Here is a 20,768-nt window from a genome sequence, read left to right on the forward strand (position 1 = left end):
GACGATGTTGGAGACACGTGAGCTCGGGAAGATGGTGCTTATGCATCAAATGAAGTGGCACCAACATGCATGTTGAGCTACTCTACCATGTCTCAATCTTTTTTGGTTGTCAGACATTTTACCTTAAATTAAACAAGAAAAATCATATCATTATCAAAGAAGTCAAATCCAGGGTACAAAATAGGAAAAGTCAAACAAACTATACATATCAAGAAAACTTGGAAGTTTACTTTCGTACCACACGAAACCAGAAGAACACAAAATTGGTTGCATTTTGGGTGTGTTTGGAGTTTAAGTTCCGAATTTTAGGGACATTATTGGTTTTTCACAATGGTGGGTGAACACCACTAAGGGTTTTAGTTCAAAGAGAATTCCTCCCCAATTATATTATGGGACTGCCTCTATTCAATTATGTTAGATGTAACTTTATCTCCATTCATTTTTCAAGATTTCTCGTTAGTTCTATTGCATTGCATTGAAGCCTATGATATCAAGCTTCCTCCACTCCACTCCATTCAATCGAAAAATCCTAGACTTATCACATTCAATCAGTTTTTCATTTTCTTACCTTTCTTTATAATTTGTATGCATTAGTTTGAAGTTAAACACATAATAGGTTAATGTTGTTACATTATGATGCATAATAGGTTGTTTAGTGAGGCATGTGTGTTGATTTTTTGAAGTTTGATTTTTTTCATATTTGGGCATTTCTTTGTTTCTTCACTTTCTAGTTGCAAGAGGATATTGAAGTTAACTTTTTTTTTTGTTCTGCAATGCAGAAGTTAACTTCTAAATTTTGGTGTTCTGCTTTTGTTTTCTGATTTTGTGTGTTTTATCCCATATGTTTGGCTTCTCTAATGATGATATGATGTTTCTGATGTAATTACAAATAAAATGTATGACAACGTACACAAATTGAGCCATGGTAGAGTGACTCAACATTCTTTTGTTTGAAGGGAAAGAACTAGACCCTCATGTCCAACCATTATTGCCACTTTATTCAACGTTGAAGCATAGTTTTAGAGAGCTCACATGACTCCGACTTCTTCCTCGCGGAGACATGATTGCCCTCCTACATCCCCATAAGTCAACTTGCTATTACCGTTCCTGATGCTTATCTAGGAGGCCCACTAAAATCTTATTGCTTTATTTGTATGCAGACCATGTTGTTAGTCGCATGTGGCATAAAGAGGTAAATAAATATGCATTTATTCTTTTAAACATATGTATAAGATTTGAATATTCTGACGTCGATGTATTTTTTTTCAATACCATGAAGCGTTGAAATGTATCAACATCGGTAGGAAAATTGTGAAGTTGTCGCAACCTGATGAACTATGGTTTATGAATGTCATGCAACTATCGAGGATGCAACATTTATCCAGACTGGGTATATCTTTTATTTACCATAGTTTGTTATCTGCTTTCATAGCGAGATGGCACTCAGAGACATTTTCTTTCAATCTTTTGATTGGTGAGATGTTCAGCACACTTGAAGATGAGTCATATCTTCTACATATTTCGATAAGGGGAGACTTCTAAATTACTCCATACTGACTAGATCTGAGACACTAGATATGATTATGCAATATTTGGGATTTGACCCTGATGATGCCCAGCATGAGAAGGATGACACCATAGGATGCCATGCCAGGTTTGGATTTCTGGAGAGGTTGTACAAATACCACATGGATGTGGAAGTTGAGGTTGATGGTGATGATGCATATAAAATATATCATATAGTATGTGCATTGAGGTCATACCTCTTGTATCTGGTTGGCACGTCCATGTTCGTGGACAAAAGTGCATACTATGTCGATGTCGTCTACTTGAGATACTTCATTGACTTAGGGGGAATTCATGAGTACAACTGGGGAAACTCTTATTTAGTTTACATGTACTCTTAGTTAGGCGATGCTTGTATATGGAAGACTAGACATATGACAACCAACAACAGCCTATTTACAATAATATATTTGCACTTTTACTGTTACTAATATTCTATGACATTTGTGCTTCGTCGTTACTAATCTTTAATTTGTACCATTTTTAGGCATGGATCCTCCAACATTTTTCACGCCTTTCTGGCTAGGCTTATATGGATGGCTACTCTGAGGATTTGTCATGTGTTTGCTCCTTCATCCTGCTTAGAGGGAATCTGACGGCCGAGCTCTTCAGAGTTTATCTTAACTACATCACGACCAATGATATAAACTTCACACCCTACAACGATCACCGTGAAACATGCCCATTCGATGACATATCCTTTTACTCTTGATGGATGACTTATGGGTCACAACTCATGTATCAACATCTACTTGAGCGAGTCACTTTCCAATTCGGGTATTTGCAGGGTATTCCTAGAGCCCCCACAGTTCGCCGCAGGGATATTGATGAGATATTTGCGAAGTACCTTAATTATCTTGTCTCAAAGGATGTACGTGGTGTGCCAACTCCTCATCCGTTGACTTCTGCATTCGGCTACATTCAATAGTTTTCAGAGTGTCACATCCTTACATGACACCGAATGCAGAGAGAGAGAGTCTCCTAGGCTAGCTCATCAGAAAATATTGATAGGAGGAGCAGATTATGGCAAATCATGTCGTTGTTATGTTACCTGCATGTCGGCGTATTGCGGCTATTGGACGAACAAGTATAGAGAAAGAAAGAGAAGAGAGAGTTTCTAGAAGGCACTCCTCAGAGGGCCACTATAGAGGCCATGTTAGTTGAGACACAAAGTACCTTGTTGTACTATAGGCAAAAGAGGAACCGGAGGGTTAGATATATAAAGTAGTTGACATTTTCTTTGATTTTGATCATTATTTTGGTTTGTATTTTGTGAGTAATTTATTATTTGCATTTTGACTTAATATAATTGTTTTTTTTTTGTATTTTGTGAGCAATTTATGGTTCAGTTGAATTATATAAAGTTTATTAAACTATACCAAATTTATAACAAAAATACTATCCAGGAAAGAAAATTATTGTCTCGAGGGTTAATATGGAAGTTAACTTCCATAAATCTACTTGGTTGTGAAATAAACACAATATCATGAGTTCAAAATACATTTTATAGGTCAGCTCAAAATTTAACTTACTGACTCACCCTTCCATTAATATGGAGGTTAACTTCCGTATTATTTTTTAACAAAATGGAGAGTGACTCACTTATAAAATATTTTGGTGTATTTTAAAAGACATTTGAATGTTAACTTCTATATTATGGTAAAGGTATTTTCGGATTTTCTAAGGGTGACTCTTCATCACTAAGGGTGACTCTTCACCACTAAGGGTGGAAAGAGCAATCCCGTTATTCAATATAAATTTTTTATATGAGAAACCTTGATAATACTGACATTTTGAAAACAAAAGTGTTTCAGTGTCAGTGTCAATATTGCGATTATGTTTAATTTATTTATTTTTTAAATTTATTATAGACGTCGGTATAACTTCTGGTGGTCATTTGAAACAAATAGGGTTGCTCAAATACTAGCAAGGATGGGCATATTATCTGGTTGCTATGATTTGAACTATATTCCAGATTGTATTATGGATGTTTTCTTTAAGGAAATGCAACAAGTCTTTTACTGTTAAACAAAAATTCTTGACTCAACAAAAAGGTCTCGAGTATGATGTTTTTTCCTTGTTAGATCACATTAAAAATTTCCAGACATGAGCGTCATTCAAACTGAGCAATAATAAACTCACGAAATATACTGCAAAATGTAACTCCTATGTGCATTATTATTTCACCATAAATACAGAATGTTTAATTGAAATTCCAGAGACCAAATCCGAAGAGATCTTCTCGGCTTATCGAATCAAGGAACATGCACGAAAAGAATAAAAATATATAGAAGAAAAAGCCATAAGCTCTTGCCTATAGTCCTATCCCTTCTCTAAAACAATCTAATGAATGAGAGAATAAATTTCCGCCTCTAGAATTTCCACATTGTAGCACAAAACCATTCATGTGGTCACATCAAGGTTGCTCCTCGTAATGTTCCCGCACTTTTTGCTGCCCAAAATTGTGACCATATGCTTCAAATATGGCCTCGAGAGAAATTTCGCATTAACATGACATCTATGGATAAAAATTGACTATGCCCAGAACAATCCATCATGGCCAACTTCAAAATTTGAAACCGGGCTATCACCAAAATCTTGCTCTGCTGTTTGGTCGCCTTCTACTTCAGGTAAATCAACATATGGTTTCAAGAGATCAGAAGATCTTTCTGATTGGATACCGTAGTCTCTCAGCAAGGATGATGAAGCAGCAATAACAGCTTCTCTCTCCAAAACAGCAGCATAGCTATCTTCAAATTCAAAACACAGATATTTGTCCTTGCAGGCTGAGAAGGAGCAAAGCAATGGAACAATCATGAGTCATCTTGCAAATGAAAATGAATGCGAAATAGCTTATTAAAGCAATAACTTACAATCAATGAGATGTGCAAGATGGTGAATGTTTTTGATTCGAACTCCGTTAAATTTTATAACCTGCAAAAATATCATTTAAGAGAGAAACATACATGAAGTAGGGAGCCGGTGGGAGGGAGTTGATCTCAAACAACGAAAATGACGTACCTGCTGATTGTTCATATCTTCATAACCTATGTTGAGTTCATTTGCCAAGACCTATCAATAATTTCATCAATTATATTAATTTTTTAAACATTAAAAGAGATAAAATATTAACAAAGATGAATGGTTACATAAGTTAACCTGTGAAAGAATTACAATCTGTTCCCCTTCAAACCTGGCAAATGAATAGCGTGCTTTCGCCAATAACTTTAGCTGACCAAGGAAAAAAAATAAGAAAAATGAAATTTAATCACAAACTCGTTGTTTTCCAGCTTTGTGCTTTAAGGCTAATCCACAAATTTTGAACTTACCCCTATACAATCTTCACGTTCCTCCCTGTCAAAAGTTTAAAAAATTATGAAATTAATACTAATTCATAAAAATCCCCCCACCTCCAAAAGAAAACCAAACCGTCGTGTATAAAGGATAAATACAACGTACTCAATCAATGGCTCTGAAAGGGGTGTGAACACTAAGCCGGCAATTATTAAGTAGGAAGGCTGGCCTTCATCAATATGAAAGGGAACCTTGAAGAGAGAAAAAACATTGCAAAACAAAGAGCATCAGATTGACAGAATCATGGAATTGATTGATGCCAAGTTTCTATGAAAAATCACATACCAAGTGAATTCGTGGATTTAAAATAACTTTAGCTTTTATTGATTTTCCAGCTCTGATGATACCAAGTTCAGCAGTATCGCCTGCAAATCTGTATAACATTGTTAAGCATATCAACAGTACAAAAAAGTGAATGTCAAATGCTCTGATCCTTACTTCATGACATTCTCAAATAAGACATCATAAATCATAATAAGCCACAAAGTAAACACATATATGTGTATCTGCAATATAAAATGCATTATGTTACTAAATAAAGCAAAAGCATGGGATTAGCAAGAAAGTAACACCGTTAATATTACAAAGTTGAAATCTCAGTTATAGCTTTCATTTGAAGAAGCTATGAATCAAATGCAGAATTTAGTGTGACAGCAATTCTGTACTGAATTAAGCCATAAACTGTAAATAAAGTGCAGATTTTGATATTTTAATTTCAAAGAGAAAGAAGCTCTTACTTTTGACTAATGAGGTAGTGGAAGGCAATTCTCTCATTTGAGCGGAATGGAACTGTTCCTTCACATCCAACACGTATATCATCAAAGCTGACAATCACATCGCCCTGTTATGGCAAGGTTTATCTAAAATGTTAATGCATGATCTAACGCGTACAAGTTCCTCAGAATTCATATTCAACGATCACTATACCTCTTTTAATACATTATTTGCATCAGAAGTTGGTTCAACTCTGCGTACAAATACACCCTGCACAAGACAGAAAGGATGCAATATCAAAATACATGCTATAAAATTAACTATAGTTCAAGTCGTAAGGTTAAAGACAGGAAAATCATGATGAGTCAAGAGAAAAAATATACAAAATAATAAAACATCATAGATATAGCGTATCATGATGAGACAGGGAAATCAATCATTGGCAATATGAGCCATGGTGAGAAGAGAAATCACCATATGACGATTAAAGATGCCATCTTTAAGAAGTAGGTATTGGAAAAATAATAGTTGTACCACATTAGTTTTAGACATAATCTACATGCATAACATACCTCATTAGACGGTAGTTTCAAACATGCACGCAGAGCAGGATTCTCCAACTTTTGTATAAGTACACCGAGGCAAGGGAAACCTAGGAGTGAAAACATAGTTTTAGACAACAAGCATAGTTTCCATAATAAGCTTTTTAGGAGGTTTGATTCCTAATGGGTACAACACATGATATGCTTTATGAATACAATAGTGAACTAGTGATGCTCTATTTTCCAGATACATGCTAGAATTAAAAGAGCATCAGATCACAAAACAGAAAAACACTCGTGAAGAACATATTTAGGTGGTTAAGAAATTGGCATGTAAAAGGCAGTGAACACAGGATTCTAAACCTCAAATGACTTTTGTTGGTATAAATGTTATTGCCAAAGTTTAATTTCAAGTTAAATATAGCTTTTGACATTTTTCTGCTACTGACAGCCATATAAGATGATATTTAGAGTTTCAGACAAAGCAGTAAATTCCCTCAAGCAGTATGATGCAATGCCTCTAGTTAACAAAGTGATTCACCAAAATATTTAAGAACTTCTTACCTGTATACTTGCCATTATTTTCATAGTCGGTCAAAAAATGAGATACAACTGTTGTTGGAATCACGTATCCAATATTCTCAGCATCTTCAGATCTGTAGACCTAGAAGCATTGTCCCTTAAGTAAATGATCCAGAATACAAAACAATGTAATGAATTTTATATCAGTTATCACAAGACTATCTGACAAGAACCAATTCCCCGAAAAGTTTAAATTGTAAGGTGAAAGCTTGTGAAAGGGTTTAAAGTATACTTAACAGTTAACACGCGTGTTCACAAGATGGACCTTTGATACAAAAATATACACGCCAAGTAAGCATCAATATATCAACCAACAGAGAGCCATAAAATCTACCTGAAAAGCCACTCCAATGCACTCTCCTTTGCCATTAAACGCTGGGCCACCACTATTACCTAAATTTCAACTAGTGTGAATAATTTCTATTACACTATCACATCAATATAAAATTTCATAAAGAAGGAAGAAGTATTTCAATGCTGGGTGGCAGTAATACTATTTAAAGTAAGGAAAGAGAGACAAGAGAAAATCATTTGCCATAGAGGAGATGAGACGAAAATTAAACCACTTTTAGATATACTTACCAGGATTTATCGCTGCGTCAATTTGAATTCCTAACAACTCAGACGATCCATGAGCATATGATGTAACCTAGTCACATTTTTTATTCAACACCTGAGAACTGGAATCTAAAAGAAAATAATTGTTTGATTTCTCAAGAGATTAAAAGTAAAAATTCACATGCTATATATCAAACCTCAACACGAGATACAACTCCCTTTGTCACTGAAATTGTGTCTCCTCCAAGAGGATATCCCACAACCGTTACAGAATCCTTCAAGTTAGAGAAAAATAAATATAAGCCGAAACCATCCGAACATGAGTTTTAAGAGCACTAATATATGCATGGAAACAAAACTGGAATCCTTTAAGATTGAGCAAGAGCAATAATAGCTAAACTATCTTACAGAACCGTATATTATGGTGTCATTTGCATATTTGATAACAGATATTAATCAAGTGATATTAATCAGCAGTTTTTTAAACTCGTGTGTTAGATATTACTTTTTCACCTAATGTATATGGGATTTTAATCGATTTTAAATGCATAATAGCCAAAAACAAAGTATGGCTATCATCATGTATCTAACAATAACACTGGAGACAAAAACATCATTTCACCACCCTAGTTATCTATACACTCTTCAAGACCCTTTGAGAGTGTTCATACATCAGTATTCAGTTCACTTAGATTCAATAGAAACCCAGCTACTCATTTTTTATAGAAGATTTTCAATCGGAGAATGCAAAAGATAACGGTTTGTTCAAATTCTGTTACGCAACAGTGCTAAAGCACCACTATAGTGACTATTTAACAACAATTTGTACTAAATAGCGCATTGTATTTAGCAACATTGTAGGAAGCAAGCATATTCACACAAGAAAAACAAAGCACTAATAGACATAGTTTTAAACCTGAAGATGTGGCAAATGTCCAAATCTAAGAGGTTCAACATCTCTCCAAAACTCCTCACTTTCTACGGAAAGCAAAGCTAAATCACAACCAACAGCTCTGGCTAAAACCTGTACATTCCATCAGTGAGAATAAGTAAATAGGTAAATATATTGACATGTGCTAAATAATAATATCAATGTCTAAGTGTCGTCTCCTGAGGATTTGAAAACTTGTTTGGAAAAGAAAAAAACTCACTGGAATTCTTAATACATTATTTATATTTTGTCATTGTTAGAATATAAAAAATATTTCAGAATAACTTTGATATTTTGTCAGAATGTCTTATTTTTTTCTCCTAAGTTCAACTTCCAAGCTTTAGAGTATCTTAGATTAGCTCCTAGGATTAATGTCCGTATTACTTTAGCCATATATTTATAGCAAAAGTTGTATCTACAAGTACTTCTTTTTTCCATATAGTATTAAATTAAAATCAGTCAAATGAACCAACAAAACATTCCCAGCAGAACTAAGTTCTTTGAATTATTAAAAGTAACAAAACCATTTTATATTAATATAATACTGTTCTTGAAAACATCACTGCTGCAGGTTACCTGAATTACAATATTCGCCCATAAACTTATACCAGAAGTCCCCAACCTTTTCAAGTTGCAATCGAGTGATATCCAAGCTTTCTTGATATTCTACCATTTATAACCTATTTTTACCCATTCATGGGTAACATGCACTCTACAATTGAGAATTTAAAACAAGCTATAACTGCCAATTTACCATATAGAAATGAACTTTCTCTTCTGCAATTCTTTTTACAAACTATTTTTATGATTTTTATCACCATAACATTCTGGTCTCCATATACTACTGAGGACAAATGAGTTACTCCTACCCAGTTAAATATGTTAGGCAAACTGTTCTTGACACCTAAAGTTTGACAACATAATAGTATAGCGAGAGAAAACAGCCGCAGCTCCTTCCTGAGAGACATACCTTAGCCACATATTTTGAATCATCCCCTCTTTTCTTGACTTTTACCTGCAATTATCCCCAAAAAAAAAACTATAGAAAATGAATCTCCTTACATTTCTTTACACATCAGACCTTAAAATTAAATGAATAGAGTATAAACCTCAAAGGAATATCGATATAAAGTATAAAGTCTTATCGGGCATGTGACTTATAAATTATAGCTTATCTGCACTAATTTGCAATAAGACAACACTTAATAACACAATAAAGCCCTTTAGCAAGTACCCACTTTCTGTTATCAATTATATTTATATAACAAAAACAACTCTATGAACTGTTTCTATGGTTTTGATTTTCTTCAATCTGGACAATCATGAAATTTCTCCTAATTTTGTGCCTTCGGCTGGCAATTTGATGTATAAGATTCATTTGGAAGCCAACTGTAAGAACTTTAATAATATTATATTACAAAATCTACAACATACTGAAGAAATGACAATTCAGAAATTACCTGGGTATCATGCTCCACACAATGTGCGTTGGTTAATAGTTTCCTGCCTCCAATCATAAACGCACTGCATAAAATGTGGCCTGTTAGTTTAATTTAAGAGATATTTATTTATATTATTTTGCAGTTAAGGTATTCAAAGTCTTGCCTTCCGGTGCTTGTAAATTGTCTCTGTTTTTGCCAGGGAAGTGAATAATCTGGGGCAGTATGCGTGCAGTATACCTAAAGATGTAATACGTGTAAGGACATTGAAAATGCATATAAGATCAATTCAAATATGTAACGCAAAAATACTATATGAAGTTAATGACAATGTAATTGCTCAATATTGAGAAAAAGAAGAGATGCCAGTTTTAAGGTATTGTAAAAAGTAAAACCATATGCATTATATAGACAAGAGTATTTAACAAAAGGTTAGGTGTCAAATTCTAGCATTGTGAAGTAAATGATGATCAGAAATGGGACAAAACGACAAAGACAATCAATCATTTTGAACATTGAAATCAGTATACAACCTAGAGAGATGCCATGAAAGAAGCTCCATGAAGGAAAAGATCCAACAAGAACAGAAGCACAGATGTCAGACAGAATTGAGGCATGACATAAACAACATGTTTGTGTTTGGTCTTTGAAATTTGAGGTTCAAACCTTACAGGCCTCTAAGACAAAATAAACTATAGTTTGTAAAGAGGAATATATAGAGCTAAACCTCACCTTCACAACAGCATTGAGGAAATCTGAGTCTTGTAAGTTACTTGATTCAACCTGAAACTAAATATAATCATTTGAAGAGATAATAAGAAGTATGCTAAGACAAACAATCATTTTGGCTCATGGGAGTTTTTCAACTGAAATATGCATTTAATTCCTACTATGAAAAATAAGTTCTTGTAAGTTTAATGCGGCTTATAGAGAGACTAGAGGGGGACTTCTAAACAACCTGAGGTACATAAGTTGATTTCAACTTATAAAAGTTCATTTGTTATAATATCATAGTTAAGACATTTTCTATAAGTGCTGCTCGGAAAAATTAGCGAGGGTTAGAAGACTAGAGGATGTTGCTCAACTACAACGTCAGAAGGCAAACCCAAGACATATTTGTCAACAGTGTTCAGTCCTACCGGTTGAGCTAAATCCTCGTTGGCTAGCACAACCATATTTTTAATTCAACTATCATGTATGCAGAACAAAAAGAATTATGCTTTAAGATTTCACAATTCAAATTTTTTATAAAAAAAAAACTCGGTATCCGAAGGACCAAGCCTATTGTCCACTAGTGGGAGGCTGAGTTGAAACAAGAACAAAACTCTGAATGGACTGGTCCAACACAAGAATTGTTAGCACCTAGTAGGAATTAAATCCTGAGACCTTGAGAGGAGCACACTCTCAGGACTCAAGCCTTCACCAATAGTTCAATTCCTAGGGTTTCACAGCCCAAAATTGAGATTTAAATTTCCACAAAACAACTAAAGAACCCTAAACCTAACTTATTCAAGAAAAATGTAACTTGTTGCAAGGAAATACAAGGCTTGAAAAGATAGCCTCGAGTTTTCGCAGGGTGTGTATGTATGGAGTTTGAAGAGGGCGATGATTCCTCCTTCCAAACAAACCGTCTCAGTTGTGAAATCTTAATGCTTATAACTTATAAGCAAACACCAAACTCGCTGCACTTCTAACACGCGACTTGAGTCAGTTGTCACATTAACACTTTCAAGTTTCCACACAAATGCAACACATTCATTTCAACAATTTACAAATAAAAGAGTGTACCTGTTGATCTCCGAACTCGGCCACAAAATCCTTATTCTTCTTTGAAATACCAAAAGACTTATAAGAAGCTGGCACCACATTCCCTCCGGTAGGCCTTTCATCTTTGGATGATAGCTCCAACTGATTCTTCTGCCATACATCATCCTTCTGGAACTTCATTACATGACAACAACAACAACAAAAATTAAACATCATGTACATCATTGTATCTCCAATGCAAGTATCGTATTTGCCACATAAATAACAAAAGCTAAAACAGTTTAAAGAAGAAAATTCATGTCATTATTTAAAAAAGAAAAGTGAAATTTGGGGGTAAAAAGTGGTATTTACCTGTGCTTTGAAATTGGGGTCGGAATTGGAAGGCGTGCGGCTGCAACGGATAGAGATGAAAGGCCTATGTGTGGTTGAGTGGCTATGTGAGTAGCGAAAACTGACGGTGGAGGTTGTTATCACGGAAAACATGGAACAGCAGCCTGATAGTGCAACTGCCATTTCCACAACACAACCAGAAGAGACGGAAAGAAAAAAGAAAAAAAATAGGCAGCAGAGTTGAGTTGTGTTCGTAGCGACTACTATTTGTACTTCTTGTTTTCTTATCCTCTTTGCTTCTTACTCCTAACTTAGTAGTATCACTATGTTTGAATTTTTATTATTTAACTAATCTTTGAATTTTATTCAACCAATTGCTTCCAACTTCTTCTAAAATTATAAAGTATTTATCTTTTAAAATCAACTACCACTAAACTACCTAACTTGCCCTTTTCCTTTACATTAATTTACACTACCAAAAGGTTAAAAAAAAAAAAGTAAATGATAATGTCTTAGTTCTTTTCTGATATAATTTACCACAAAGTGACCTCTAATTCTAATGATTCATTTTTAAACTTCAACTTTCTCCATCTTCATTCTCTTCTTTTAATTTAAATTTCAAATATTTTTCATATTTACTTTTGCTACATTTTCTCACTTTCATTTTTAATTTTTTAACACTTTATTTTATTTTTTCCTTTTTATTTTTTCTAAGTATCAACTATCTTTTTATTAAAATTAACTACCACCAAATTATTTAAATTGTTTTCTAAATATCAACTATCTTTTTATTAAAATTAACTATCACCAAATTATTTAAATTGCTTTTTAAGTATCAACTATCTTTTTATTAAAATTAACTTCCACCAAACTATTTAAATTGTTGTTTCCTTTACATTAATTTACACTAATAAAATATAAAATAAATAAATAACTAATGTCTCAAATTTTTTTTTCAAGTGACATGTGACCTCATTCCAATCAATATATTAGTATATGATTATTATATTAAATATTTATTGGTGTATAAATATATATAATATTGACATTTAGTTTTGTTTATACGACAAATTTAATCAATTCTATTTATTTATTATTATTAAAAATATTAATTAATCTATTTTTAAATTTTAATAAAATTAAGAATTTATTTTATGAAATTAGATAACACTCAATAGTCTGACACACAACTAGCTTTTCATCTCACATATCACTATCAGAAAATATATATTTATTGTAATTAATAATTTTCATTATTTAAGATAAAAAAATATTTTTTTCAAATGTCAAAATTTTTCATTTTCTCACGGGTCACTATCAACAAAATACCTATTTTATTTTAATTAACAATTATCTTTATTTGAGGCACAAAATTGTTATTTTCAAATGTCAAAATTTTTATTTTTCTCACGGGTCACTATACTCAAAATACCTATTTTATTTTAATTAAAAATCGTCTTTATTTGAGACACAAAATTCTTATTTTCAAATGTCAAAATTAAGTTTATATTACCATTATCCATTTTATAATTAAATAACTCATTTCAAATTTACAAATTTATATGTATATTTAAATAAAATTTATATTGTATTAAATAAATTCACCCGTGCAAACGCGCGGCACGGGTATTTTGCTAGTAACAACCTATACATATTTTCTATTTGAATAACAAAATCAACCCCTTAATTTGATATTAATTATTCACTCCGTCCCAAAATAATTATCATACTTGAAATTTTCACATTGATTAACAAAATATAATAAATAAAAGATAGAATAGTGATTTTACTAAATTACATTAATGTAAAGTTATAAAACAATACATTAAAAGTATTAATTAGAGAGTATTATTGGAAGATAAAAATTAAAATTGTTTAAACTAAAGTGACAAATATTGGTCTCTTAGTTTGGGTATTTTAAATTATTGGTCCCCCTATTACAAAGTCAGTTATTTTGCTCCCTTAATTTTGATGGTCTTTGAATTTTTAGAGTCCCCCTCCAATTTTGCATATGTGACCATGATTATTAGGATAACAAAATTACTTTAATAACATGACATTGATGATTAGATTATTTATTTTTTTACGAAATAAATTATTATTTTTAATCAAGAAAGTGTTTTTAAAAATTTATTTATTAAAATTTTTAAAATTTATTTTTGAAAGATGGGAATCTAACACTTCAGTCGTCACTCATTGTCTCTCTCATATGCTTCATTTTGCAATCAATAGATTTATTCTACTTTATAACCACTAATTCCATTTTTTGATAAATCGGTGTGGGACTTCTCTAGTTCTCAGTTCTGCAATTATGATTCTCTGGTTCTCTAGTTTTGTTGAGCTTCATTTTTTCATACCATTGATTTCATCTGAATTTACAATTCTGTTAGTTTGGACTTTTAGATGGAGTAGCTACTGGAACTGGAAGAAAGAAAGAGGTGGGGCTGCTGGAGTATATGGACTTTTAGATGGAGTAACATATGGTTTGCATTGGCACGACTGAATCTCAATGTTCGATCACAAAGACTCAAGGATCATTTATTAACGATGGAATTGGCAGTTTCCCTTATTTTAAATAGCACATAAGTAATCCCTTTTCCAACATTAAGATAAGGATCACAAACAACTCTTATAACTTTTACACTTGATTCTATACTGGGAGTTAGCCAGAATAGTATATGCATATGTTGATGCCTCAGCTCTTCAAAGATCCATCAATATTTGTCCGAAATAGACATATCCAATTGAAAACCAACCAATGGTTTAGAACTTCAGTTAAATAAGTATCCCCAGCCGAACATTGATTCCAAAAAATTCTAGAACTTCATGTAAGAAAACTGCAACTTGCGAATAAGTTCTTTTAAAAAGTGGTATATACATGATATATTTCATCTAAAACTTGCAGTACATACACTGCATCGATCAAATAAGAATATATATTATTTTTATAAAGTGTAGGTTATGAATTCAATTGTACATAGTGTTGATTAAAATTTGCATGCAAGAGACATTATTTCAAGTGTTAATGGAAACACGAGCACAAAAGAGTGTTGATCTAAAGAGGGAACATTTTAGGGTAAAAAAGCAAACCTTTTGAAACGAAATTCTGCTAGATTGTCAAACTAAATAAGACCCGATATATGATGTGTTTGTGCGGGTATTCCTCGTAAGAACATAATTCAGTTTGTATTGTGTATACACAAAAAAGTTAAACAAGTAAAAATGGTAAGATTAAGATTGTGTATTATTGTTTATTATCTTTTTTTTACTAAGGATGGTGGTCGGAACTCGTCGAGGTGGCGGTCTGAGGGACTTTTATGGTGTTTTGGAGTTTGGTTTGTGAAGGTTTTTGTTTGGATAAAGTAGTGTAGATGATGAAATTATGTGAAGTTAACGTGTTTACTGTTGGTGAAGTTTGGGAGTAAGGGAAAAAAAGGATATATCATGAGTGGAAAGAAGTGAGATGGAGATATATGTGATTTGGTGGTATTTGCAGGATGTAAAGTAGTGTAGTTGTTAAAAGCTTGTGATGTAAGGTAGTGTAGTTGTTAAAAGCTTGTGAGGGTTATGTTGTTGTGTATTGTGTTATGAGGAAAAGTGAAGAAGAAGAAGAAATGTGAAGAATAAAATGGAAGGGATGGTCTACGTGTATAATGAAGAAGAGCAATAACAATTTTGTTAGCAGGGAGAAAATTCAGATGAAATCAATGGTGTAAAAAAATGAAGCTCAACAAAACTAGAGAACCAGAGAAGTTGAATTGCAGAATTGAGAACTCGAGAAGTCCCACGTAAGTTTATCAAAAAATGAAATTAGTATTTATAAAGTGTTGTAGATCTATTGATTGCAAAATGAAGCACATCAGAAAGAGAGAGAGTGTGTGAGTGAGTGATGTGTCAGACTCCCATGTTCCAAAATTAATTTTGAAAATTTTAATTAATATATTTCTAAAAACACTTGATTAAAAAAATTAATTTATTATGTAAAAAAATAAATAATCTAGTCATTAATTTCATGTCATTAAAAGTATATTTTTTATCCTAACCATCACTGTCATGTATGCAAAATTAAAGAGGACTATAAAAATCCAAATGTCATCAAAACTAAGGGATCAAAATAATCGGTTTTGTAATAGGAGGTCAATAGCTTAAAACGCCCCATACAGGGGGACCAAAAGTGCATTTAAACCAATAATTTTTTAAGTCTGACAATTATTTTAGAACATAATGAGTATTTAAATCAATAGAAAATTCTATAATTTACATTTTTATTTTTTATTTTTAAAATTCATTGTAATTAATGATTTTTCCGCTCTCACAATTGATATTTTTTCTTTATATTTTATAACATGAAGTTTATTAAACTAAATATTAAACATAATAGAGAAAAAAACAATATTTTATATTTTATAATGAAATTAAAATAAACTATTATCATTGTTATTAATTTTAAATTAAATTAAACTATTTAATAAAATGAGTTTCAATTTAATATATACTTCTTTATAAATAAATATATTAATTATAAAATAAATAATATTTAATTATTTTTGTTAAACAATAATAAATGAATGTTGAACATACTGTCGGAATTAAAACATAAAAATAGTTGTAATAAAAAAACATAAAAACAATGTTAAATAATTTATATAAAAAAAATATTAATAATAAAAACAAAGGTTAAATAAGTTTGTGGTCCCTGTAAATATATCAAAACTTGTTTTTAATCTCTCTAAATTTTTTGATCCTGGCGTCAACTCTCATTAACAGAAGTTGGCGTAATACGTCACGTGGGAGACAACTTGTAAAGGAATTGAAAAACACCTTAAATTATGGGGTTATAAATCTCCTCTAAATAACCCCCCAAAAAAAATATTTCAACGACACAAAGCTCTAAGAGGCATTTCATCAAATATCTTAGTTACACCTTTCAAAATTGCAACATAATCTTGTGAACACTCTTTTGGTGTTCTTGATGGTATTTCCAAGAGAGATTATGTTTCTTCCAAGGAGGAACATGCATAACTTCTTCAATTATTCCCGTTGAATCATCATTATCCTATAATACAAAATAAAATGGGCACACAAGTGATGCAGACCCTAAAATATAACTGAGCCACATTACAAAACTAGTGACAGATTTATTTTCTTCAGAACTCATTTTAGTATTGAATAAGAAATATAATAGAAAGAAAATAAAAAACTTAGAAGAAGTTTGAATATTAAAAAAGAAAGAGAATATAAATAAAATTTAAAAACCAATGATGTCCATGCCCATTGTTTCCAAAGGGTTACGAATTCAAGCAGAAAGAAGTGGTCCTCTTGTGGAAGAAACAAAATCTTCTCTTGGAAGTACCGTAAAGAACACCAAAAGAGTGTTCACAAGATTATGTTGCAATTTTGAATGGTGCGGCTAAGGTGTTTGATGAAATACCTCTTAGAATTTTGTTTTGTTGGAATAAAATTTTATCCGTTTGTTTAAAGGAGGTTTATAACCCCTTCAATCTAAGGTGTTTTTCATTTTTTTTCAAGTTGTCTTCTACGTGGCATGCCACATCATCTTCCGTTAATACGAGTTGACAGCAGAGAGCAAAATTGTCGATGGAAAATTTTATGAAGACCATTGTTTGATGAAAAATTTTAGAGAGACTAAAAATGAAATTTGGTATATTTACAGGGACTATAAACTTGGTTAACCCTAAAAACAATGTTAAGTGTTGTTCCATTGTGAAACCGGAAATGGTGATGAATGTGGAAACTACGCTGAAACGAAGCTTCTGATGCACTATGCTGATGTGAAATCGTGGATCGAAGGTTGCGATCATGGTGCTTCTTAAAACAAGAGAGATTGGTCTTGATGTGATGTTGTTGATCGGTGTTGTTATCTCTGGCACGGTAGACTTAGAGGAATACATGCATGGTTAGCACTCCAACGCCCAACTTAGTTTAGGGTTCAAGATAGTGGAAGTGAAAGTGAAGATTATAGATTGTGTGCCTTAGAATCCTATACGAAGGTATTAATATCTTGGGCCTGTCAAAGTATGCTAGATAGTGGGTCTCGTGCTAATGGGCCATTGGACAGCGTAGAGCAGTGGGTCCCAGGTCTTTGGTCGGTGCAGAGTAGTGGGTCCCGGGTATTTGATCGGAACGGAACAGTTGCCCCTAAGACTCGCCAGGCATGTATGATGTCGAGGGAGTCTTCCAATAATAGTGGTCGGCCTCAAAGGAATTTCATCCAGGCTTCAGCTTGCATGCACCGCTTTGGTTTTGCCAAAGCACGATGAGAATGCGGGCATTAAATGTAATCCCATCATTGAAACACTTCTCCATTGTTTGACGTGTGATCCGAAAAGGTATGGAGAAATGCGACTCAGCTTCCTGTGTACTCGAGTACACCAGAGTGCGGTTGTCTTCCCCAAATGAAATATGACCGTCAATTTGTCTTTATTTCTTGCTTTCGATCTATTTCAGTCGATTGTCTTTGCATATATAAAGATGGATAGAGAACATGGAGAAACCTTTTAGACTTCTCGTGGACTAAGTTTCCCTTGTCTCTTTAAGTATTTTCCTCTTATCTGAGAGTGCTTACTTCCTAGAGTAACTGTTGTCACACATTCATAGTTTTAAAGCATTAAAGCTTCGACTTTCTAGCTTCCTTCCCTACTTCAACGCCTTCGCCCTCCTATTTCAAAGTACCTTCTCTTCTCCATGGCTTTTACTCAAGTTTTTATCGCATTTTCATTACGATGAATGGTAACCCTATTATCGTTGAGAGTGACTCGGAGGGTAGTATTTCTTCATCTTTGAAAAAGGGAATGGAGTTTGAATTACATTCCTTCCCCTCTTTCATTGGGGGTCTTGAATAAGGAATTATCATTTTGAGTGATTATTCAAATATGGAAGAGTCGCCTAGTGAATTTCTATCAGATGAAGCTCTCTCTATGAATACTTCAGAGTCTATGTTTCCCTTGAAACCCGACTGGGTGAAAACCTTATCGAGGGCCTGATGCCTCATCCTATTTTTACCGAGGCGAAAATAAAGGACGCCCATCAAATGAGGGAACGCGTCAGCCGCTTTGTCCAAATATATCAGGAGCCAAGTGGTCATGGCCTTAGTGACGCTGAAATTGCTCGTTACCTATAGTGTAAAGGGCAGTAGGATATTGTATCCTAGGTCAATCTCGGTGATCATCATTGAGTTGATGTGTTGGCCCACAAGGGTATTCGGTTAATAGAGTCGACCAACGCGAGTAGGTACCATTGGGTGGCTACTGCAATAGTCAGGACTCCTTCAGTTATGAACACCGTTGATATCGTAACCCAAGCCAACATCACATTTAGAAATACCCCAGATTGAGCGATTCTGCCAGTAGGTTCGACTGAGAGGGTATGCAACTCTTTCGAGGGTTGCTCGATTCCCCTGTACGAGTGTCTCTTCACTAGATTGGGAATATGTCTACCCTTCTCTGACTTTGAGGTGGCTGTGATGAACCATCTAAAAGTTCCCCTGGAAGCTTCATCCTGGAGCATGGGACTTCATGATGGTGTTCCATTTTTATGTCGGGTAAAAGTCTTGGAAACCTTCACAAGGGCTCTTTTTTGACCACTTCTTTGTGGCTCGTACTTCGCTTGGTGATGCTCGAGATCAAGAATTAATCTCCCTTCGTCCTTAAGTACATTGGTTCAACCCTTTTGATTTTGAATGGGGGAACCTTCTAGAGCGTTTCTTACTGGTGAAACTCGTCACTTTTGAGACACATATGGCATTCTTACTGTCTTCGGCTCCGGTGGGGAGTGCCTGTTCTTGTAGAAGTGGTTTTCAAAAATATTGGTTCAAATCTCATTTCTACCGGCTTATCCCTTCTTATCACTCTGGGCCAACTCTTTTGTCTTCCGAGGAAGTGAAAATGAAAGAGGATTTTTATGCCTAGTACTAAGGACTCGGGGAAGAAGAGTTTAGTCCCGGTGAAATACTTTCCTTTCAGCAAAAGAAAAGGCAAATATATACTTACGCGATCATTAGCGCCTCTAAACATTCAGAGAGACAAAAAAATAATTGGTGAGGATGGGGATCTGGGCGCCCTTTTTTTAACCGTGCAACTTAGGCGTTCGTAGATAACATGAATCGATTGAGTGAATTATGGAAAGCTCGGGACGCTCGTGAATGATTAGGGGCTTATTGTTAGCTTATTCATCTCGGTGCTAACGAAACCTACCATTGTTTCTACTTTTGTCCTGAAGGCTTGGATCCCTGTTGTGGTGACTACCCCACACCCAACTCCTGAAATTGGTCAGCTGGCTGTTGTCATAGCTGATTTATCTCCCCAGGGACATTCACCTTCTCCTTCCCCTTCCAAGAGGGGTTGAGGTGATAGTATGTCCGCTCCTATTGAAGGAGGTTTTTCCAAATAGGCTCGCTTGGCGGAGGGTGGCGAGTAGGATGATTTGATTCCTTTCTTTCGGCTTCCTGCTATTCTACCTTTTAGCATACCTAGCACCTCGTAGGAATGTGCCACTGTCGTAGCTATTGAGGACTTGGATTTCGTTCAGGGTTTATCTACGACTGATAGGCGGAATTTTTTTGCATATGATTCTCGTACTTTGTTCAGGATTGGGTCCCTTAATTCTATTGTAGATGCTGGTCAGGATGATATTCTATGTTCTATCGAGCTTTCAAGGGAACAAGATGAGATGAGGGAAAGGCCTGAAGTCCTTAAATGATAGAATTTCAATGCTGAAAAGGGATTGGCCGAGATTCAGAAAAATGTTGATGCTCTTAGATTTTTGCAGGAAGAGGTGGGTCGATATGGCCGACTGTCCATTTTGGTTGCTCAGATAGAAAGGTTAAAGGCATCCCTTACTAACGGGGAGAAGCACTGCAAAAAGGTTTCTGAAGATACAGCTAAAGCATATTGGGCATTCTAAGCGGGGTGGGAAGCTCTTTAACAGAAGCAAGTTGACTGGTGTCTCATCTTGAAAAATACGAAC

The 20,768-nt window shown here is 33.9% G+C and overlaps 1 protein-coding gene across 4 annotated transcripts; it reads right to left on the reverse strand.

Annotated features, from left to right (window-relative positions):
• Positions 1-3,714: 3,714 nt before the first annotated feature.
• On the reverse strand, positions 3,715-12,109 carry LOC127091947 (protease Do-like 2, chloroplastic). 4 transcript variants are annotated; one of them, XM_051030696.1, is made up of 21 exons: positions 11,805-12,109; positions 11,475-11,621; positions 10,419-10,469; positions 9,853-9,926; positions 9,708-9,771; positions 9,218-9,262; positions 8,233-8,340; positions 7,514-7,591; positions 7,341-7,407; positions 7,093-7,151; positions 6,741-6,840; positions 6,207-6,286; positions 5,848-5,904; positions 5,658-5,761; positions 5,206-5,293; positions 5,026-5,111; positions 4,896-4,920; positions 4,726-4,797; positions 4,588-4,638; positions 4,440-4,500; positions 3,715-4,352 (listed from the first exon to the last, which is right to left on the reverse strand). In XM_051030696.1, exons 1-21 carry the CDS (start codon positions 11,964-11,966, stop codon positions 4,102-4,104), a joined length of 1,830 nt encoding a protein of 609 aa, XP_050886653.1. In that variant the 5' UTR covers positions 11,967-12,109; the 3' UTR covers positions 3,715-4,101. The 4 variants fall into 4 exon arrangements, with proteins under 4 accessions (XP_050886653.1, XP_050886652.1, XP_050886651.1 ...); XM_051030695.1 differs by having other exon boundaries at positions 10,419-10,475; XM_051030694.1 differs by having other exon boundaries at positions 11,475-11,627; positions 11,805-12,108.
• Positions 12,110-20,768: the final 8,659 nt, after the last annotated feature.

The sequence above is a fragment of the Lathyrus oleraceus genome, chromosome 6 (genome assembly GCF_024323335.1).
Source record: "Lathyrus oleraceus cultivar Zhongwan6 chromosome 6, CAAS_Psat_ZW6_1.0, whole genome shotgun sequence".
NCBI classification, from domain to species: Eukaryota; Viridiplantae; Streptophyta; class Magnoliopsida; order Fabales; family Fabaceae; genus Lathyrus; species Lathyrus oleraceus.